This window comes from Rhinichthys klamathensis, unplaced genomic scaffold (genome assembly GCF_029890125.1).
Source record: "Rhinichthys klamathensis goyatoka isolate OS25496 unplaced genomic scaffold, OSU_Roscu_1.1 h1tg000311l_1, whole genome shotgun sequence".
Classification (NCBI taxonomy): Eukaryota; Metazoa; Chordata; class Actinopteri; order Cypriniformes; family Leuciscidae; genus Rhinichthys; species Rhinichthys klamathensis.
Window position 1 is genome coordinate 885,694 of NW_026606829.1, and position 23,919 is coordinate 909,612.

At 43.4% G+C, this 23,919-nt stretch overlaps 2 protein-coding genes across 6 annotated transcripts in view; both read right to left on the reverse strand.

Annotated features, from left to right (window-relative positions):
- rap1gap2a (RAP1 GTPase activating protein 2a) overlaps nt 1-23,919 on the reverse strand; it is a 101,393-nt gene that overhangs the window by 30,777 nt on the left and 46,697 nt on the right. The window lies entirely within an intron of this gene.
- LOC130104542 (uncharacterized) lies at nt 12,674-16,483 on the reverse strand. The gene is made up of 2 exons (XM_056271148.1): nt 15,381-16,483; nt 12,674-14,012 (listed from the first exon to the last, which is right to left on the reverse strand). Coding segments are annotated over exons 1-2 (1,032 nt in total). The 5' UTR covers nt 16,411-16,483; the 3' UTR covers nt 12,674-14,010.

The following is a 23,919-nucleotide window of genomic DNA, read 5'->3' on the forward strand; positions in this document are numbered from 1 at the left end:
AGGTTGCATTTGCAGAGATGTTGACTGTGGAACTATATTTAGTCCAACAAAAAAGTTGTAGGACTTAGAAAAATAAAAAAAATAAAAAAAAAGTTATGATGTAAAATGAAAACGAAATGTATAAGATTCAACACTATTAAAAATCAAATAACCAAATTTGTGACATTGATCAGAAAGAAAAAAAAAAACGTCTCGGTTACGGATGTAACCCTCGTTCCCTGAGTAGGGAACGGAGACGTTCCGTCTGATGACGACGAATGGGGGTTTCGCTTAGAAGCCAATCAACTTCAAATACTTCAAAACGAGCCAATGGCAAAGAAATGCCATGGGTCTGCGGAATTTGCATAGCGTAACTCCGCCTCACCTCGTGAGTATATAAGGAGAACGCTGGCAGCAAACCGGCATGTTTCTTCGCTGAGGAGCCAACCTGAGTTCAGGCGATCCCCGCGGTACAGCGGAAGTGGCAGGAAGACGGAACGTCTCCGTTCCCTACTCAGGGAACGAGGGTTACATCCGTAACCGAGACGTTCCCTTTCGTTGTCACTCCGAGTTCCGTCGGATGACGACGAATGGGGATACCAGTCTAATCACGCCACTTCTCGGCTGTCTTCCAGTGCCCTGCGTAAATCTGAGATCCCTGTCGTGAGACTAGCACGGACGAAGGACTCCTATTTAACACAGGAATACCAAGGTACACTGGGGAGCATATCCCAGGTCTTAGGGAAGTATGCAATTACTGCCAACCCAGAGGGGGGGACTTAGAAATACACATATGACCCGAGGGATGCATATGGGGAATCACTGGGGTATCCAGCCGCAGGTGGAATATTTCAACCCCAGGGGTGGCAAGGTGGCTTGCCAAGGGAAAGACACATGCTCAGAGAGGCTTACAGTGGGAATACACATGTGGGGGTAGCTCCGGGAGGTACCATGCACACGGGAGGCACCTAGCCGACGCGCAGGCAAGAGACACTGGCGCCGACGTCAGGAGTGCTGGAGGAACTCAGGGCTTTCGGAGAAGCTCACCTGAGGAGAATATCGCACGTATCCAGTCCGTGGAGTGGAGTGGCGAGCAAGCGAAGACACCTGAGCGGGTCCGGTACTAGCTGGTTGAAGCGAGTACATGAGAGGACACTGGCTCCACTCGGAGATTGTAGAATCTGGCGAATGTGTTAGGTGTCGCCCAGCCTGCAGCTCTGCAGATGTCTGTTAGCGAGGCGCCATGCGCTAGAGCCCAAGAGGATGCCACACTCCGGGTGGAGTGGGCAGTCACACCAAGGGGGCACGGTCGACCTTGCTGCTGGTATGCCAAAGCAATGGCGTCCACTATCCAGTGAGACAACCTTTGCTTGGAGAGAGCCTTTCCCTTCAGCTTCCCACCATAGCAGACAAAGAGCTGGTCTGAGGTCCTGAAACACTGCGTTCTGTCTACATAGATGCGGAGAGCACGTACTGGACAGAGCAGTGCCAAGGCTGGGTCTGCCTCCTCCGGGGGCAGCGCTTGCAGGTTCACCACCTGGTCCCGGAAGGGAGTGGTAGGAACCTTGGGCACATATCCAGGCCGGGGTCTCAGGATCACGTGAGAGTAAGCCGGCCCGAATTCCAGGCACGCTTCGTCAACGGAGAATGCGTGCAGGTCCCCTACCCTCTTGATGGAGGCCAATGCAGTCAGAAGCGCCGTCTTCATTGACAGGAAGTTAAGCTCGACTGACTGTAAAGGCTCAAAGGGAGCACTACGCAGGGCGGATAAGACCACTGCGAGGTCCCAAGAGGGAACGAGAGGAGAGCGAGGAGGATTCAGTCTCCTCGCTCCTCTCAGGAACCTGACGATCAGGTCATGCTTCCCCACCGACTTACCTTCTATAAGATCATGCTGTGCGGCAATAGCGGCGACATAGACCTTGAGGGTGGAGGGAGACAGCCTTCGCTCCAACCCCTCTTGAAGGAAGGAAAGCACGACGTTGATCGAACATCTCCGGGGGTCTTCTCGGTGAGAAGAGCACCAGTTGACGAAGAGGTTCCACTTCAACGCATAGAGGTGTCTCGTGGACGACGCTCTAGCGGAAGTGATGGTAGCCGCCACCGCTGGTGGCAGGGTACTCAAACCTGCCTCGTCCCGTCCAGGAGCCATACGTGGAGGTTCCAAAGATCGGGACGAGGGTGCCATAGGGTGCCCCGTCCCTGAGAAAGTAGGTCCTTCCTCAGAGGTATGGGCCAAGGAGGTGCTGTCGCGAGGAGTACAAGTTCGGAGAACCAGGTCCGGGTGGGCCAGTACGGCGCGACCAGAGTGACCTGCTCCTCGTCCTCCCTGACCTTGCGCAGGAGTTGCGCAAGAAGGCTCACTGGGGGAAACGCATATTTGCGGCCCCGCGGCCAGCTGTGTGCCAGAGCATCCGTGCCGAGCGTGCCCTCGGTCAGGGAATAATACTGGGCGCAATGGGTCGAGTCGTGAGAGGCAAACAGATCCATCTGTGCGTCCCCGAACTGGTCCCAAATCAGCTGAACCGTCTGGGGATGGAGTCGCCAATCTCCGGGGAGGGGCTGAAGCCGTGACAGCTCGTCGGCTGCACAGTTCAGGGCTCCAGGGATGAAATGGCTCGAAGCGACCTCAGATGCTTCTGACTCCATAAGAGGAGGTGGCGGGCGAGTTGTGACATACGGCGGGAGCGCAGACCACCTTGGCGGTTGATGTACGCTACGGTCGCGGTATTGTCTGATCGGACTAGTACATGCTGGCCCGAGAGCACGGCTCGGAAGCGGCGCAGGGCGAGCTGTACAGCCAGCAACTCGAGGCAATTGATGTGCCATAAGCGGTGGGGTCCTGTCCAGGAGCCCGCGGCAGCACGTCCATTGCACATGGCACCCCAGCCCGTGGTGGAGGCATCTGTCGTTACAACAACATGCCGGGAAGCTCGTTCCAGAGGCACTCCTGCCCGTAGAAAGCTGAGGTTCCCCCACGGGGTGAAGGTCTGACGGCAGGTCGGAGTAACTGGTACTCGGAGGGTGCCGTGTTGCCATGCCCACCTCGGGACTCGGTCGCGAAGCCAAAGCTGAAGCGGTCTCATATGAAGCAATCCGAGCGGCGTTGCCGCGGCTGCAGATGCCATATGCCCCAGGAGCCTCTGAAAAAGTTTCAGTGGAACCGCACTCTTGCCCTCGAACTGTCTCAGGCAAGTCAGCAGTGACTGCGCGCGCTCGCTCGTAAGCTGCGCGGACATGGCGACCGAGTCGATCTCCATACCGAGAAAAGAGATCCTCTGCGCGGGGCAAAGTTTGCTCTTCTCCCAGTTGACCCGAAGGCCCAAACGGGCTACATGGCGGAGTACCAAATCCCTGTGTTCGCAAAGCTGATCTCGAGAGTGAGCTAGAATCAGCCAGTCGTCGAGATAGTTCAGAATGCGAACCCCGTGTTCCCGGAGGGGAACAAGGGCTGCCTCGACGACCTTCGTGAAGACGCGAGGAGACAGGGCTAGCCCGAATGGGAGAACTGCGTACTGATATGCCTGTCCCTCGAAAGCAAACCGTAGGAACGGTCTGTGTCGAGGGAGAATGGAGACATGAAAGTAGGCGTCCTTCAGGTCGATCGCTGCAAACCAATCCTGGTGCCGCACACATTCGAAAACGCGTTTGGCGGTGAGCATCTTGAACGGCAGCCTGTGAAGGGAGCGGTTCAATACGCGCAGGTCCAGGATTGGCCGTAACCCACCGGTTTTCTTCGGGACAATGAAGTAGGGGCTGTAAAACCCGGACCTCATTTCGGCTGGAGGGACAGTCTCGATCGCACCCTTCGCCAGCAGGGTAGCAACCTCCGCTCTCATGATAGGGGCATTGCCACCGACCATAGTGGAGCGGACTCCCCTGAAGCGGGGAGGAGACCGCGCGAACTGAATCGCGTAGCCGAGCCTGATCGTTCGTGCGACCCAGCGGGACAGGTTGGGAAGCTCTAGCCAAGCTCCCAAGGACTGAACCAGCGGGGTCATGCGAACCACAGACTTCCCGTCGGTGGGGCAGCGAGGCGGTATGACTGACCCAGACGTGGACGGCATAGCGGCCCGGTGTGGGGGTACAGTCATAGACCGCGTCCTGACAGAGCAGACCAGGGAAGGACGAACGTTCCACGGGGGTCTGCTCTGCCAGGGGTCTGGCGACAGAGGAGGATGAGAGCGGCACGGTCCGGGGACGGCGCGCACTGTCATCCGGCTCTGGGACAGAGGAGGACGAGGGGTGCACGGCCCGGGGGCGGCGCACCGTGTCGTCCAAGAACTCTGTGTGCTCAGGGATGAACGTGTTATTTCTTTCTTTAACCACATTAGGGTACTGCCCACCCGTGGGTGAGCAGCGGGGAGTGGAGAACAAAAGATTCTCCCCCGGCCCTCCACCGGGGGAAGGAGTGGTCCTGCAACCATCTCCTGAGAAAAACACGTCATCCCTGAGCAGCCCGTCTCAGGAGCGCCGCTTGGCCCGGCGTTTAGCGGGGGGCGGGGCTGGAGAGGGCTGGGGCGCCTTCTTGCGACTTCCTCCGCGACCGGGCCCGGGTGGAGGCTGCTGCTTGGGCCGGGCGGGAGGGGCGGGAGTCGCAGGAGGGCGCCCTCGGCGGCGAACAGACTGAGTATTCTGCCCGGTCGGCTGGGTGGAGGCAGCAGCGGGCCGTCGGGGCAGAATGTGCTTGATCGCCTCAGTCTGTTTCTGAGCAGTCGAGAACTGTTGGGCAAAGTCCTCGACTGCACCGCCGAAAAGGCCATCTTGCGATATGGGGGTGTCGAGCAGCCGGGACCGCTCGGCATCCTTCATATCGGCAAGATTGAGCCATAGATGTCTCTCCTGGACCACGGCTGTGGACATCACCAAACCCAGGGAGCGTGCGGTCACCTTCGTCGCTCGGAGAGCAAGGTCGGTGGCGGCGCGCAGCTCATTGAAGAGCCCTGGGTCTGTCCTACCCTCGTGCATGTCCCTGAGCATCTGGGCCTGGTAGACCTGCAGAATGGCCATGGCATGCAAAGAGGTGGCTGCCTGTCCCGCAGCTCTGTAGGACTTCGCCACTAACGTAGACGAGTACCTACAGGCTTTGGATGGGTGCTTTGGCTCACCACGAGACGAAGCGCTCTGAGGACACAGTTGCATCGCAACAGAGCGTTCGACCGGGGGAAGCCCAGTGTACCCACGGGCAGCGGCCTCATCGAGGGGAGGAAAGGCGGATGAAATCATCGAGCGGTCGCGGGAAGACATGGGAGTCTTCCAGGACTTCGAGATTTCATCATGCACGTCCGGGAAGAAAGGTATCGGGGCCTGACGGGGACGGGGATCCGCAGCCTGACCCAAATACCAATCATCCAGCCGCGAGCGCTCGGGGCAGGGCGGAGGGTTCCACTCTAACCCGATGCTCGCGGCGGCTCGAGACAGCATGGCCGTCATCTCTGGATCTGACTCTGGCACAACTGTAGTCACACCCGAAGGCGGCAGCTGTGATGAGTCTTCACTTCCAGCAGACTCAGACCCACCTTGTGATGCTGCAATAGACATGGCATCTTCCTCTGGAGCGCCAAAGGAAACCCGCGGGACACCCGAAGATGATCTCGCCGGAATCCCCTGAACACTCACGGGTTGCAGCATTGGAGAGGGTGCGGCTGGGCACGGACTGATAGTCGGCGCTTGGTTCCAAACCGTCACCCTCAGATCACCCTGGCCACCAGCCGAAGTACTAGCTCTATTTCTAGAGTCAGTAGATCGGGGTGTGGATGAGGGGACCCTCACTCTTGCGAGATCACCGAGTCTTGACCGTAATGCTGCGATGGTCATGTTCCCACAGAGAGAACATGAGTCATCCACGAGTGCTGCTCTAGCGTGATCAATGCCCAAACACACTATGCAGCACCCGTGCCCATCAGAGTCGTCAACCAGCCTACCGCAACCAGAAGTGCACGGGCGAGGCATCTTTAAAAAGACGTGCCACGTGCAAGCTCTTTTGTGAGAAAAAGAAACCTGATTGTGTTGAAGCGCTCGGGGAGAACACACTCGCTGTCGAACCACAGACAGATAAGCAGGAAGTGCGCGCTCGCCGAAGATCGCCGTCACACCAACACCAGAGAATCTTGCTCGTTTGAAGAACTGACAATTTCAGGAATGGCTTGTGGAACGAAGGATTAACTTGGCTCCAAAGCGAAAACATGCCGGTTTGCTGCCAGCGTTCTCCTTATATACTCACGAGGTGAGGCGGAGTTACGCTATGCAAATTCCGCAGACCCATGGCATTTCTTTGCCATTGGCTCGTTTTGAAGTATTTGAAGTTGATTGGCTTCTAAGCGAAACCCCCATTCGTCGTCATCAGACGGAACTCGGAGTGACAACGAAAGGGAACTATGGTTACACTTTACAATAAGGTCCCATTAGTTAATGTTATTTATTGCACCAAGAATGATAACTATAACGATAATGATATTGTTCTAAAATAGTAATACATATAAAAAAGTATTGCAGAGTCTACACCACAACTATAAAAACGGCACAGAGAAACAATATCATTGGAACCCCTTTCAGAACGATTTCTTTCCAGGTGACGAACAATAAAAACATTGGCAGCCAATCAGAATCCATCCTGTTTGAAAGAGCTTGAGGATTTAAAGTGGCAGATACTACAAAAACTACAGCACGCGCTTAGAATAAACAGAGCGTTAGCGTTCGTTGGTGTGGACACTAATATAGTTATCGTTATTGTTATCCTTATAGTTATCATTCTTGGTGTGAACGGGCCTTAACAAATGAGCAATGCATTTGTTCCCGTATTTATAAATATTTGGTAACGTTAATAGCCTACATGACGTTAATAATACAAATATTCATTGTTAGTTCATGTCCATGAAATAATCTTAAAAGATACAACTTTTAATTTTAGTAATTTATTAGTAAATATTGAAAATAACACTAACTGAGATTAATAAATGCGTTAGAAGTATTTTTCATTGTTGTTAACTATTTAACTATTGTTAAAATGAAACCTAATTGTAAAGTCTAACCTAAATTATTAAATTAAAAAATATTTTTAATAGTGATCAAATTTATGAATGAAACATCCAGCAGTCTGATGCAGTGACAAAGCAAATTTGCTGGGGGTTTTTGTTGCCTAGAAGGTTTCAGCATGGCTAGCTGTCCTGGACATTACTAAAATATCACATTAAGTGGAGGGACACAGTCAATGTTAATGTACTTTGTTGATGCGTATATTCCCTTCTCCCCTTTCTGAAATACATCCAGCACACAGAAACCATTCACTTAGACTCAAAAGCCACATGTGAGTGTTCGTCTGGATGCCAGCCTTTCCATTGTTAACGGGAAACTGAGTCTACCCATGACTGCAGCTGCTTGAGGGGACATGCTCCAGAACACCAGGACTCTTGTTAAAAACGACCAGTTGTGCTCCAAATTCATGTCTATACAGCACTGCACCTTTTTTCCAGCTGGGTCACCAGAACAATGCCAGCTGCTGCTATGGAAGAGGACAAACAGATGGACAACAGCAGAGGCTGACGTCAAAGTTTGTGGGACCAATCCCAGTCTACTGTATTTTGACACAGTTCCCTCAAATTAGGCAGATGCCAACATGGGCTGCGCCTGCGTAGCATACAAGTTTTCTTGCAACAAGGATAAACATGGCTTGTACGGACAGACAACACTATGTGTTTTGTGAGGTGAACTGAGTAACCATAGAAATTTAAGACACATTTAGAAACCAAATACTAATACCATAAAAGTTTTTTTTTTAAAAGCAATGGGATCATATAATAGGAAATCCTCACACAAAAAAAGTTCACACACACAATGTTTTAACATGTTACAATCAGAAATACATATGCGCTGCTTTTACATGCAGTCTGAAACCGGTGTAGCTTTAGAGGCAATGTATTGCTGATCAGCATTTCGAATGTCTAATGACTCTCATTGCTGATGTAACTGCATCACTGACTAGGCCTACATCACTCTCACTTTGCATGAGGCTGTCAAGGGGGTAATCCATCGACCGGAAGTTGAAGCCGGCCGGGTGCCGCCATCTTGTAGCAGAACTTCACTTGCGTTAGCATTTCCATTGACTCCCATTCATTTTGGCGTCACTTTGACAGCGAATAACTTTACATCTGAGGCGTTTAAAGACTCCATTTGTCCATTATTTATTTCTAAAGAAACACGACAATGTATAAAGGGCTCCATTACCTTCTATGTTACATTATGGCCCCGTAGAAACAGATTTTGTAAAAATAGGCTAACTATTGCGTCATAACCACTCGACTCTCTGTCGCGCTGTACAGAAATTACCGTACAGACAGGAGGAGAAGCTCGCAGGCAATCGGGGGGACGTCCCGTCAAGAGAGAAGCCCATAGATAATGAGTTCATAAAAGCAACGGGATACTTACTCCTGCTCACTCACGTCAAAGAACTCTTTGCTCAAGTTCCTTGTCTCTGCAAGATTAACGTTGGCAATTTTCACGCATAGCTACTAGAAGATTTACGTCTGTCAGACAGGTTGCTCACGTCATCAAGCTTAGTTTGAGTCGGTTTGAGTCTGCGCGTCAGGAACGGAAGTGCTCAAAAATCGCTAAAAGTGGGCTTCAACTGTCTCAACTGAGTTCCAATGAGATCGCTCTGTCCACTTCTTATACTGTCTATGGAGGCTGTATGCAGTTAATTCACTGAATATAAGAACAAACACCTAACCGGAATGTTTGAGGTGGTTTGGGACGTCCCCAGTTATACCTTCAGCACACTGAAATTGCATTCAAAGATTCACAAATAATTAGGCCGCAAAGAAACAGCAAGGAAAACATTGAACTAAACATGAAACATGAAGGCTGAAATAGTTTTTTTTTTTTTTTTGTAAAATGTATAATCTGTTTAATGTTTTAATTACAATTTCGAAAAAGTCATTTTTACAGTGTAATAAAATTGCTGTAAAATTGCAAAACAATACACTGAAACTAGACTTAAAGGAGAACTCCGGTGCAAAATGAACCTCGGGTGTAATAACACATTGGTACAGACTAAATCGTTCCCTGAGATTTGATTTCATGATAATCGAATGTAAAGAGTTTTATCTCTAAAAACAGTTTAGCTTATAACGCTAGTATATTGGGCATAAAGTAAGCAAAAAAAGATCGCTAGTTAATACCACTAACAAGGCTCAAATTAGTCCCACACTAACACGGCAGCATAATGAGGGTCCTTACATGCAAACCGAAGCATTGAGAACTTTGTAAGTGTATAGACAGTTTAATAAGAAGATACTTTACACAGACAGTACAGTTAGCGCATACAGACAGGAGCCATCTTGGAAAACAGTCTCGACCAATCGAACCACGAAGGTGAGCGAATAGTACGTGTAGATATTGAAGATAAGATAGATTATATTTATTTTTTTATTTTCTCTGTTGCGTTCAGTGCTTCTCTTATGCGCTCAGTGCTTTCTTCCGGAAACAACGGACCATATGAGATTCCAAGTCACAGTTCAGCTCACGTATCACCGCCTTCGTGGTTTGACTGATCGAGACTGTTTTCCAAGATGGCTCCTGTCTGTATGCGCTAACTGTACTGTCTGTGTAAAGTATCTTCTTATTAAACTGTCTATACACTTACAAAGTTCTCAATGCTTCGGTTTGCATGTAAGGACACTCATTATGCTGCCGTGTTAGTGTGGGACTAATTTGAGCCTTGTGGTATTAACTAGCGATCTCTTTTTGCTTACTTTATGCCCAATATACTAGCGTTATAAGCTAAACTGTTTTTAGAGATAAAACTCTTTAAATTCGATTATCATGAAAACAAATCTCAGGGAACGATTTAGTCTGTACCAATGTGTTATTACACCCGAGGTTCATTTTGCGCCGGAGTTCTCCTTTAAAAATACTATTTCAGTCTTTCTACTTCAAAATGTTTAATTCAATGTGTTACTTGCAGTTTCTTTGTTCACTGTAAATAGTGATCAGTTGACTTGACATAAAAAAAGTGAGGAAACCCGTTGCCTTAAAATGATTAAGTAAATAAGCTTCATGCGCAATTGAATAAATTAAGTTGTGTGAACATAACACAAGTTATTTTTTTCAATTATGCATGAAGTTTATTTACTTAATCATTTTAAGTTATGTGACCATAACTTAATTTTTTTAAATTACGCATAAAGTTTATTTTGCTACAGGTTTCTTCACTTTTTTAAGTTAAGTCAACTGATCACTTCTTACAGTGTAATAATTTGTGAAATTTACTAGCAATTTCTGGGGGGAAATCCAACACAATTGTTGTGTGTGTGTGTGTGTGTGTGTGTGTGTGTGTGTGTGTGTGTGTGTGTGTTCACCGTGATAAAGATTGCAGTTGATTACGTTCATAAAATGTACATGGGGGATGAGGCTGAGAGGTTTGCTGTGCTGTGCACAATGGAAAGATGAAGACTTATAAACAGGCTTATGTGAAAGTTATATGAAACTTTTTCCTGGAACTACTGCAGAATGCGTTTATGATGCTGACTTATGAATAAAGCCTTACAGCAGCCCTGAAACACAATTAACAATCACAGTAATTCACCATTATGGCTTTATTAGAATCTTATCAGCTCATATGGGAGAACCGGGAAGTTGTGATATCTCTAATTGTCCTGCACATGCTGTCTTCCCTCATTTCCAGTCCATAGTTTCATCACCAGGCTGTATATCTGCCTCTTTAATTAGGCCTGATTCAATACTAATCACATCTGCCCAGTGATTATGATTATCTAATGTTCCGGCAACATGCCTTATGCTTTGATTACACTCCAGAGAAACATAGACAACATACACTCTGAGTAAATATATAAGCTGTCTTGATTCTGATTGGTCAAAATATTCAGAGGTATAATATTTTTGTAAAAAAGACTCCAGGCAACCAATTTTCTAAAATAAACAGGATCTTTACCGTCACTCTGTGACTTCTTCTGGCATAATAAAATAAGTTAAACGTGTTTAAACATTTAAAAAAAAGAAAAAAGAAAAAAACATGCACTAGAGGTCAAATATTTTAAGTCGGTAAGATTTTTTTAAAGTAAATTTTATGTAAACATTTATAATGTTACAGAAGATTTCTATTTCAAATAAATGCTGTTCTTTTAAACTTTCTGTTCATCAAAGAATCCTTTAAAAAAAAAATCACGGTTTCTACAAAAATATTAAGCAGCACAATTGTCTGTTTTCAAAATTGATAATAATAAGAAATGTTTCTTGAGCATCAAATCAGCATGTGAAGGATCATGTGACACTGAAGACTGGAGTAATGATGCTAAAAATTCAGCTTTGCCAGCACAGGAATTAATTACATCTTAAAATATCTTAAAATATTATTATTATTTCAAATTGTAATAATCACAAGCCGAATATTACATGAAACTAGAATAGAATAGAATAGAATAGAATAGAATAGAATAGAATAGAATAGAATAGTTTGTCCATTTATTCAATGATTTATCAGGAAAGTTCTGATACCCGTTGTTACGTCTCCCCATTACTAGGTCTAAAACTAATAGGGAAAGTAACATAGAAGTATTAAATTTAGTTAAATAAATAACAAAAAAAAGAAAATAGGTTCAGCTACTGATAACAACTTGTGTTGAGATGAATCAGACAGAGACAGATTTCGTTGAGTGCTTTTTAGTAGGTCGCAATAGTAACCCAATAGTTTTACAGTTTGAAAGTGAAGAAATAAATATTTACAGAATATACACAAATGAAGAGACAAAACATAAAACACAGGAGAAAGGGACAATGAGCGGTGCTAAAGCAAAGAAATAAACATAACAAAACCCTCTAATCTTAACCCCTTTGATATTCCTAAACTATCAAAGAAATACACGAAAATAAACAATTTTCCGGCAACGAATCACCGACTAAACTACACTAAATAACAAACATAAATACATGAGGTAGCATCCGCTCCTTACCTGATGTATATAAACAAACTCAAACTCTAACGTGTTGCATTATGTAGATCACGTGACAGACTAACTATCCCTTCTCATTGTGTCTGGGAAGATCGATGTCGTACGACAAAGTCACGCACCAAAATAAATCAAATAATACAAACTTAGAGAAATAAAAGAAAAAAACAATCGAGGAGGCTAACAGCGAACAACAACACAGTGACACGAGAAAAAAAACACGCCTCCCCCCTCTCTGCTCGTCACTTCCAGGTCTTTATATGGAGAGGGTGAGTTCGGATTGGTTCTTTAGGGGGATGACGTCACGTTGGTTAATCATGATAAATACGAACCCACCAATCATGCGACCTAAGAATAAGGACAGCAGAGAACAAAAGAAAAGGGGAGGGGGGGGAAAGAAAACACAACCAAAATACGACACAGACGTAACACCCACCTCCTTAAAAACAAACCTCTGTACAAAATACAGAGTTTGTCAAAAGAACCCAAATTATGATCAACTCACTTTATTTTAAACCCGGGATAGCGCATCTGCCACCACATTATTCACACCTTTTTTATACTTTATTTCCAGGTTATAATCCTGAATGATGAGAGACCATCTCATCAATCTCTGGTTCCGGTTGTGCATGCGTAGAAGAAAAGTCAGTGGGTTATGGTCTGTGTAGACCGTTACAGGAAGGACAGTCGAACCGACATACACGTCAAAATGTTGAAGAGCCAACAGTAAAGCTAGAGCTTCTCTTTCGATAGTGGAATAGTTACGCTGATGTTTGTTATATTTCTTTGAGAAATAACAAACAGGATGATTGATCTCATCATTACCCTCCTGCAATAATACAGCACCAGCTCCCACCTCACTTGCGTCCACTTCCAACTTAAACGGTATGGAAAAATCAGGAGCAGACAACACGGGTTCACTACACAACAACGTTTTGACGCTGTCAAAAGCATTCTGGCACTCATGTGACCAAACAAACTGATTCGAAGGGCTAAGTAAAGCAGTTAAAGGAGTTGCAACAGACGAAAAATTCCGGCAAAAACAACGGTAATAACCGGCCATACCTAAAAACCTACGCAACTCACGTCTGGTAGATGGCACAGGAAACTCGCTAATAGCCGAAACCTTTGCTGACAAAGGACGCACTTGACCCTGACCCACCCGTTTACCCAAATAGGTAACTGTTGCCTTCCCAAACTCACATTTAGCAAGATTAAGTGTTAGGGATGCCTTCGCTAGACGCTCAAACACTGTTCCTAGTAACGATACATGCTCTGACCAACTTTGTGAATAAACAACCACGTCATCAAGATATGCATTGCAGTTAGGAACATCAACAAGAACTAAATTGACCAATCTTTGAAATGTAGCTGCGGCGTTTCGCAAGCCAAAAGCCATAACATTATATTGCATAAAGCAATCTGGCGTTACGAACGCTGAAATTTCAGATGCTCTAGAGGTCAGTGGAACTTGCCAGTATCCTTTCAGTAGGTCGAGTTTACTAACAAACTTTGCTGATCCTATGCTATCCACGCAGTCCTCCATCCTCGGTAGTGGAAAGCAATCTGGTATCGTAACAGCATTAACGCGTCGATAATCAGTACAGAAACGTTTAGTGCCATCTGATTTCTGCACTAAAATACACGGGGAACTCCAGGGACTAACACTAGGACTGGCCAATCCCTTCTCCCACAAATACTGAGTCTCCTGTTTCATTATAGCTCTTTTCACAGCATTAATCCTATAAGGGTGTTGTTTAATCGGTCGTGCATTAGTTACATCAATATCGTGTTGTAGCACGTGTGTAAGTGTAGGAACGTCACCCAAAATAGAAGAAAATTTGTCAAGAAGCTCTACAACATCCTGCCTTTGACCTGCATTAAGATGAGCTAAAAAATTGGATAAGTCTTTAAGAGTTTCAGAGTTTGACAGCCTAGCTGATAATAACGGCGTATCAGACTCCAGTACACCATCCAGATCAGCATCCTGCTGCTCAACAGCTGGACTCGTCTCACAGACCACACCCACTGGAAAGACAACAGAACTTTCACTTTTCATGGTAAGAGATTCTGTATTAGAGCCAGCTCTAGCATGATAAGCTTTCAGCATATTAATATGGCATACTCGCTTCTGACGTCTCCTATCAGGAGTTCGCACCACATAATCAGTCTCACTCTTTTTCTCAAGGATCACATATGGCCCAGAAAATCGTGCAGATAAAGCAGATCCAGGAATGGGAAGCAAGACCAAAACTTGATCACCAACGGCAAAAGATCTATCCACGGCACATTTGTCATAACGCTCCTTCATTTTCCCCTGAACTTTAGACAAAGATTCTCGAGCCAGTGTACACGCTTTCTGTAGTCGTTCCCGGAACTTACTTACATAATCTAGCACATTTATTTCCCTAGCATTCTCGATGCCTAACATCCTCTCTTTCAGGACTTTCAGAGGACCTCTGACCGTATGCCCAAAGACCAACTCTGATGGACTAAATTTAAGAGATTCCTGCACAGTTTCACGAATTGAAAATAAAAGCAATGGGACTCCTTCATCCCACTCGTTTCCCGTCTCAATGCAATATTTCCTCAACATTGATTTTAAGGTCTGGTGGAACCTCTCTAACATTCCCTGACTCTGGGGATGATATGCGCTAGATATACGATGTGTGATATTTAGCGACTGGAAAACTTGGGAACACAGCTTAGATAAAAAATTGGTGCCCTGATCGGTTTGCACAATCTTTGGTAAGCCGAAAGTCGAGAAAAACTTTGTTAAAGTTTTAACAACCACTTTGGCTGTAATCTTACGAAGTGGAATGGCCTCTGGGTACCTAGTAGCGGTACACATGATTGTAAGTAGAAACTGGTTACCAGATTTTGACTTTGGTAATGGCCCCACACAGTCCACTATTACGTGTTCAAAAGGTTCGCCCAACACAGGGATTGGAATCAAAGGAGCCGGTGGAATCACCTGGTTAGGTTTTCCTGCGTATTGACAAATGTGACAGGTCTTACAATACTGAATCACATCCCGCTTAAGACCATACCAAAAAAAATGTTGAAGAACACGATTATAGGTTTTTGTTACCCCTAGATGTCCTGCCAACAGGTGATCATGCGCCAAAGACAAAACCTGCTGACGAAAAACAGTGGGAACCACCACTTGATAAACTACATTCCACTCGTTCTCTATAGTATTACTTTTGTGCCATTTTCGCATAAGTAAACCATCCTTAACCAAGAATGAAACATTGTCCAATTCATCACTCTTCACTGACTTAAAACACTTTGCTAACGATGGATCATCTTTTTGAGCTTCAATGAGCTTTTCACGAGTTACGGCTAATGACAAAGGATCACTCACTACAACCTCCCTCACCTGGTCATTGTCACAAAACCTGGTCTCCACAACCTCCTCCGTCGTCCCATCTGTACACAAGAAAGAGTCAGATAAAGAAATGTCATTCCCCTTCTTAGATTGGGCCCTTGTAACAACGCACGCAGGAAATGCACTTGGGTATTTCTGAAACAACTCATCGGTCTTAAGATGAGTCAATGGAGTGTCTACCACTTCCAGCAAAGGTGTTACCTGCCCCCCGGCTAAATCATTACCTAAGATGAAAGACACACCCTTCACTGGTAATACTGGACGTACTCCTACCTCCACAAAATCGGTCACCAAGTCAGACTGAAGATGGATCCGATGAATGGGTACCCTAATCACCTCCATACTGAAACTCTGCACTAACCTACTAGATCCTACTGATGATTCATCTGAAAAAGACAACACATCAGCGCATACAAACGACTGCGCAGCTCCCGTGTCACGTAACATCTGGACTTCAACCTGGTCCTCCTTTTTACCGGTTAATGAAACAAACCCTTTAAGTAAAAAGGGCAAGTACGAAGGGTCTGGTATTTCAGCTCCATTTTCAGAAAGCAAACACGAATTCACCGAGTTCACAAATGCAATTTCTTTCTTCGGAAAGTTCTGCTTGCGCTTCAAAGAAAAACAGTCGGCTATAACATGTCCTTTCTTGTGACAATAAAAACAGTCACGAGTCTCTTTAGACTTCTCACTACTCTGTTTAGGCATCTGAACATTCATTGAAGCCCTCGGTAAAGAATTCTTCTCAGGACCTGCTATTTGAAAAACGTTTTTATGCGTAAGCACAAATTCGTCCGCTAGTACTGCAGCTTGTGAAAGTGTCGCTACCTTCTGCTCATTTAAATACAGCACCACTCTCTCAGGGAGACACTGCTTAAAATCCTCCAGTAAAAGAAGCTCCCTAAGTGAAACAAAATCATCAGCCTTACTAGAAAAACACCATTTGTCGAAAAGCATTCCCTTATCTCGTGCAAATTCTACAAAGGTTTGAGTTGCGTTTTTCTTACAATTTCGAAAATGTTGCCTGTAAGCCTCTGGTACTAACTCATATGACCGGAGTATGGCGGACTTCACCATGTCATACTTAAGACCATCTTCCAAAGATAAAGTGGAGTACACTTCTAATGCCTTGCCGACCAATTTGCATTGCAATAACAACGACCAAACCTCCTTTGGCCAACCTAAAGACGTTGCTATTCTCTCAAAAGCGTTAAAATAACTATCCACTTCTGATTCTCTAAAATTCGGCACCAAAGCAATGTGTTTTCCCACATCAAATGTGGTTGAACCCAAATTCGTCGAATTATTACTCACCGATGAGAAGTTCTGCTGCCCAGAGGAGACTGGAGTAACCCTAGCCGCTTCAATCTCCAACTTACGAAGGTTCACCTCTTTCTCGGCTTGAATTTCGAGCCTGCGGACTTCCAGCTTAAGATCCAGCTCTGCTTGGCGGGCTTGTGCTCGTTCTTCCACCTCCATACGGAGTCGTGCAATTCGCACTTTCGTTTGTATCTCCCCTCTTGAACTGGGAGTACTCGGGGAAAAGGGTTCAAAAGGGGGCAAAACAGCCCCGACATCGGCCTCAACCTCCGTCACGGCCGTCTCTACCTCCTCTTTACCCACTTCAATAACATCCTGCCCTTCGCCAAAAGGATCGGTCTTTTTGTCTACGTCAGGCAAAATGTTTAATTCAACCAGCCGATCTATCACTTCGGCTTTAATTTTTCGTTTTAGGGATTGCTTTGGAATAGAAATCTGGAAGTGGTTAGCTATTGTCAACAACTCATCTTTCCTACACTTTTCGATAGCATCTAATGAGGGATAATCAAGGAAACCCTGCAAATTAAACGCCATGAGCACGCCTAGTATTAACAACTCGAACTAACATGCCTCACAAAAAGGAAAGATATACTCCACAAGTTCACTACCATTCACACTGAATCTCTGCCATGTTCAAAACAACACAATTATTTAATAAACAGTAACAAACGACGAGCCCCCAATTATGTTACGTCTCCCCATTACTAGGTCTAAAACTAATAGGGAAAGTAACATAGAAGTATTAAATTTAGTTAAATAAATAACAAAAAAAAGAAAATAGGTTCAGCTACTGATAACAACTTGTGTTGAGATGAATCAGACAGAGACAGATTTCGTTGAGTGCTTTTTAGTAGGTCGCAATAGTAACCCAATAGTTTTACAGTTTGAAAGTGAAGAAATAAATATTTACAGAATATACACAAATGAAGAGACAAAACATAAAACACAGGAGAAAGGGACAATGAGCGGTGCTAAAGCAAAGAAATAAACATAACAAAACCCTCTAATCTTAACCCCTTTGATATTCCTAAACTATCAAAGAAATACACGAAAATAAACAATTTTCCGGCAACGAATCACCGACTAAACTACACTAAATAACAAACATAAATACATGAGGTAGCATCCGCTCCTTACCTGATGTATATAAACAAACTCAAACTCTAACGTGTTGCATTATGTAGATCACGTGACAGACTAACTATCCCTTCTCATTGTGTCTGGGAAGATCGATGTCGTACGACAAAGTCACGCACCAAAATAAATCAAATAATACAAACTTAGAGAAATAAAAGAAAAAACAATCGAGGAGGCTAACAGCGAACAACAACACAGTGACACGAGAAAAAAAACACGCCTCCCCCCTCTCTGCTCGTCACTTCCAGGTCTTTATATGGAGAGGGTGAGTTCGGATTGGTTCTTTAGGGGGATGACGTCACGTTGGTTAATCATGATAAATACGAACCCACCAATCATGCGACCTAAGAATAAGGACAGCAGAGAACAAAAGAAAAGGGGAGGGGGGGAAAGAAAACACAACCAAAATACGACACAGACGTAACACCCGTGTTAGGTTTTTGTGTGTGCGTGATTCTCACATACTGACTATACATTATCGCTTACAAATTAAATAGGACAAGGCAGTAGACCAGACTAGAGGAAAGGAGATATTGCCTGAGGGCTGACAATTAAATCCTAATTATAAATGTTATTTTTGACCTTGATAAATACTTATGAAAACTGAAAATGAACTTGATCAGTCCCCCTTTGATGATTGCAAATGACAAATCACTGCAGTAATGGACGTAATATTCAGAAAAAAAAACAATGACAAGCAGAAGCAATTTTATTGTTACCTACCAAAGGCACTGTGTATTTGTTCTACTCACATAAACTAATTTAATATGATCCCGTCAGGTTCATTCTTTTACATACAGTCCGCGGCCTAAACATTATCTACAAGCTATACGATTATGCAATTACTATGACAGTGTCAAAGCTCTGCTCATCAACGGACCTGACAGTTCACATGCTGAGGTACTCTTTTATCATTCTTCTCCCAGCAAGGGATTATGGGAAGCAATACCAGTGTTGTTTAAAAGGATAATGTTTTTCCTTAGATAACTCTCAGAGTGGTCAGAGTGCGGCTTCCTGTTGTACGTTGATATGTTGAGGCTATTTATAGAAAGTGTTAAATGTGGACTACAGCCAGTGTCCCAAACATGGTGTACCACATAGACATTCAGTCTCGCACACACACTGACAACACAAAATGAAAATGCCTTGTAATACAAATGTAATTTTGACAAACTCCGTATGGAAATTTAATTAAGAAATAATTGGTGCTGAAACAACGTTTTAACACATAAAAGGCACAATCGATACTGAGTGCTGTTAAAACCCTCTCTGCTTTTAGACCCTGCTGTGCTAGCAAGAATTAGAAAGTCGCTCAATAGGGCTCAATTAAGGCATTCAGGCTTTTTTCTTTTCTTTTTTTCTTGTTTAACTTTTGTAAACAAAGTATTAAAGCGCTAGAGGAATATGGCATTGTGCCATGAGGACAAAGTGTTACAACTTTTATTTGATCAAATTCAATGTTATTCCTTCTTAACAGACCACACGAAAATGAACATTCAAAAATAACATTCAAAAAAGAGCCGAAAAAGGTCATTCAAGTTCACTGACTAGTTCCTACAACTCCAACAACTAGCAGTTGCCAACCTTGTTAGGATCAATATACACAGCAGGCTAAATTATGAACCTCTAAATCACCTTTTTTTAATAGGAAGCTGGCTAGCCCCTGACTCTTTGCACCTGTTCTCCATTTTACTCTACTTGCCCACCACCTGTAGACAATCAATAACTCACTTAATAAAGCCATTCAGTCACCATTACACATTAGCAAGACTAGCCTCGCTACTATGGCAACTGCACAGAGGTTGACATCCTATATGGCTAGTAACTCTCAGCAGGATGAGAGTAACAATAAAGAGCTCAGGAGAAAATGTTATACATTTACACGTTATTTCATTCCTTTTCCAACAGAACAATGGCAAAATAAAACAAACAATCTAGATGCCACAGTCCGTGGATCAAAATCAAACTCTCTTTACACGTTCATTTTTAAGTTGCACTCTCTACATTCTCTAAGTTCATAAAAACTGGTAAAAAAAAACTGTGCTGGTTCCATTTCATTCCATACCATAATAAATAAAATAAATATATTAAAAAAAATAAGTATGCTGTAAAAAAATAATAATTCAAAGTTGTAAATAGAACAGATTATTTGAGTAGGCTATGTTTTAATGGGGTCATGAATTGAAAAAATCAAATTTTCCTTGATCTTTTGACATATAAGAGGTCATTGAACTATAAAAAATCCTGTAAGTTGCAGACCCCAAACTTCCTCATTATTCCAAAAACAGCTTTTATTTAAAACCAAACTCAGAATTTCGTCATAGTGTGACGAAAGACCGCCTCTACAGAAGAAGATTACGCCTACTTCTACATCATTGACTCTTTAGCCCCGCCCACTGATTCACACATGTCATGTAGTAGTAAACATGAGACAGGCGCAACTGCAGTGTCAAATACATTGGATCCGACAGTAATGTTGCAACACACAAGTGTGAGTAACAGTGTTTTTACTATGTGTCACTATTGCTTTGTCTGCTGCAAATCGCTTGATATTTACTGAGTATTAATACTGTAGCGCCGCAGTCAAACTGAATAGTTGTGATATTCTGTTCTCTCCTTTGCTTCGGCATTTATGGGGTTAATGCGTTGGATTATTGTCGGATACGGAAGAAAGCACATAGAGAATGCTGATTTAGTTGTTTTTATCTAAGCCATTCACTGTAATCCTGAATAAAACTACTTCAAAATTGTTTAATTCAATGTTACGTGACGTTTCTTTGTATGTTATTTGAGTGAAATGTGTTTCAAAGTAAATCCTACACCATCCCCCCTCCCCCTCCCTGTAGCTGTTGTATATTTCAGAAAGTGGGACCCACGCAAGAGGATTATCATGTTTGGTGGTGCGTCGGCGTATTAAAAGTAGTATTACAATTACTATAGTATTGCAATGGTACTTCTTGCAAGTCCATCTTGTTTCTACAGATTGATTTTACAAATCAGATTATAAAAAAAAGCTAAATAAGAAAACAAGTAGGCTACTGGCAAGGGAACAGACACAAACCTGTTGATATATATCCCTCTTTCCAACTGTCTGAATAAATCAAATTCATTCTCACATCAACAATATCTTCCCTACCCTGTTTGACAGTATTCAGTCTGATGTATGTTTTTGCCTCCAGCGTGACTCCAGGAGCAGCTCCTGTTTATTTGCCTTTAGACAAATTGGACAGTTGTTCGTTTTTGGAGGCTTTCCACGTTCAAAAAGTCGAAAAGGGTCCCATCAGACCAGCACTGGGGCCTTAAGGGGGGCTGGTGAGATGCCGCCATTGAGCAGGGCTTTTGATATCACTCCCTCTATTAAAGCAACCTGTGCTCCTCTGGGGTTTTTAAATGCATTAACCCTTTGTCCATATCCCTAAATCAACAGTCTAACAGGAGACAAAGAGGACGCCACAGGGTTTTGAGAGAGCGAGAATGGGAGATAGAAAGGGGAAAAGAAAAGTGACTTCTAAAAATACACTCCTCAGTTCAACTGCTCTGTAAATAGGCTCTATACCAGCCTTTCTCAAAGTGGGTGCCGCGGCACACTGGGGTGCCCCCTGACTTTGTCAGGGGTGCCGCCAAAAAATTACGTAGGCTAAAAAAAAATATATATATATATTTGAATTTACATAAATACATTCTTCTTCTTTTTAAACATATGAACGTATTATTAAAATTGTAAATTCATTTTAGATAAATATATATATATATAAAATTAACCATAAAAATCCGTCTCACAAGACCGAAGCAAGACACACACACAACTTGACGCAAGTGACGCAACCCATAGCACCGCGTTATAGCAACAACACCGACCGCGCGAACGCGCGTCACACAGCAACTGCAGGCTCTGACAAACACACATACAAACTATACTATACTTCTGCATAACGTGTCTCTTTTTACAACAAAAATGTGAATTCTGCCGGTATTCAGACAGTCCCATGCATACAGATACAGATCCGGCCTACAATCGCCTACGTAGGCGAAATTTGTTTGACATTTCTAATCGTAAACACAGCCATGTTGAAGCCTGCAGTAATGTTTTTCATTGATGTTATGGCAGTCCACTCTGCTTATTGATTTTCGAGAATCTTGCACTCCTGTTTGTCATTGTGCACGAAACTTCATGCCAATAAATCATCAGAAATATTGCTGACTTGTGCGCGTCTCAAGCGCACTCTTTACGCTCGTGCTAATGCCTGTTAGTTGTCCGTGGATTTGCCTATATTTGGCGCTGAAAATGGAAACGTCTTTAGACATGGAAAATCGATTTTACAATCGATTCAATGAACGTTTATGTCTCAAAAATCGATCAGGATTTTTTCACAAAAGTGATAGTCCTGTAAAGTTGTCATTATTATTGTTATTGTTATTGTTATTTACAGTTCGTATTATGCTCTGTTCATTACTGTTCTGTCTAAATAAACAGGACATTTGCATTTACATTTGGGTTATACAGTGTTTTTAATTTATATTTTACACTGGGGTGCCTTGAGATTTTATGCACTTTTGAAAGGTGCCCCGACTGAAAAAAGTTTGAGAAAGGCTGCTCTATACAACCTGTCAGTGAAACCGTTTCGGAAGCACTTGTTAAGAGAGACATGGTCACCTCATCTATTCCATTTATACAGATACAGTTCAATGGACTACTATATACACACACACACACACACCAGAAGAGACACTTTTATTTTGATAATGAGTGGCAGCTATACTATCGCCCTATAAAAGATAAAATGCAGAAACTATGGCAACAGTAAAGCTGGGGAAAATGGCTTCAATGTCTTTTGATTGAATTTTGATTGATTTGATATCACTTTTCACACTCCGCCTTCTCTGAATCTGAGCTTAGTTGAGCTAAATGAATCTGTCACAGAACAGATCATATTCTAAAAGATCTGATTTTGTTCACAAATCGATTTTGAGGCTTATTTTTTGTCCATATCTATTTTTTTTATTTAAAAAAAAGACAGTGACTTGAATACACAACTTACAGCATCTGGTCAACATGTATTTATATTTCTATGTACATTTATGTATTTAAACTGGAGGTATAATGTCTGAAATATCTCAAATATCTAGGTGATACAGAGAAAAAGAAAAAAAGCCCCATTAAAAGGAAGGATGAAAGAGAAAACCATATTGAGTAGTTTGGCATAATTGAGCAGACATTCAGAATGTGCAGGCGGAAAAAAAACAGGAAATTACATCACAGAAAGGAAGACTGAAGACCATCATAATAACGGTCAAGGTCAGTAAGTCTCTTAAAATATTAGTTAATTTGACTTTTTTATGACATGGTAAGGATATTTAGGTTGTGGTACAAAAAGTATAATGATATTTATTCATGAATTAATCATAAATACTCAGAATAATTCATGATATTTCTAATAATGATCAATATGTGGATGCATAGATTTTTTTTATTACTTTTTACTTAATACAACACATGACCTGCTTAGAGTCATTAAAATGAAATGTTGATACAAAAATGTATTTTCAAGTTGAACTAGATTATTAAAAGATCACTTTATCACTTATTTGTTAGTGACTCTGACAAAATTACAGTGTTTTGTTTTCACACGGCAGTATAAACAAACAAAAAGTTCAGGGACATTCAGAAGGAATATTCCATCCCCTCTCATTTAATGTTTACCTTTAGTAGGGACTGATAAGGAACATTAGAACATAATCCATCACTTTCCCAATATGCTTTGTTGCCATTTGACCCCTTTGAGATTGAGTTTTTACTGTGTGTATTTTACTGAGTGATCTTCGCCATTGTGCTGGCAGCCAGAGGACTGTTTTACAGCCTCTTCTGGATGAATGAGCTGCATGGTTTTTTTCCAGGTACTCAAAGATGACTCGCTCTTACAGTTACAGACGATGATGCATCTGTGATACTGAATGAGGAACTGAACTGGAATCTTATGCTGGGAATCTTATCCTCGGACCTAGGACATTGAGTCTGTGTATGTTTATATGCAAGGCAGAGGGCAAAAGGTGACCTAGTTTAGTTTAATTTCATGCAGCTGCTAATCAAAAACGCTTTCTCAACAACAGAGAGAGAGAGAGAGAGAGAGA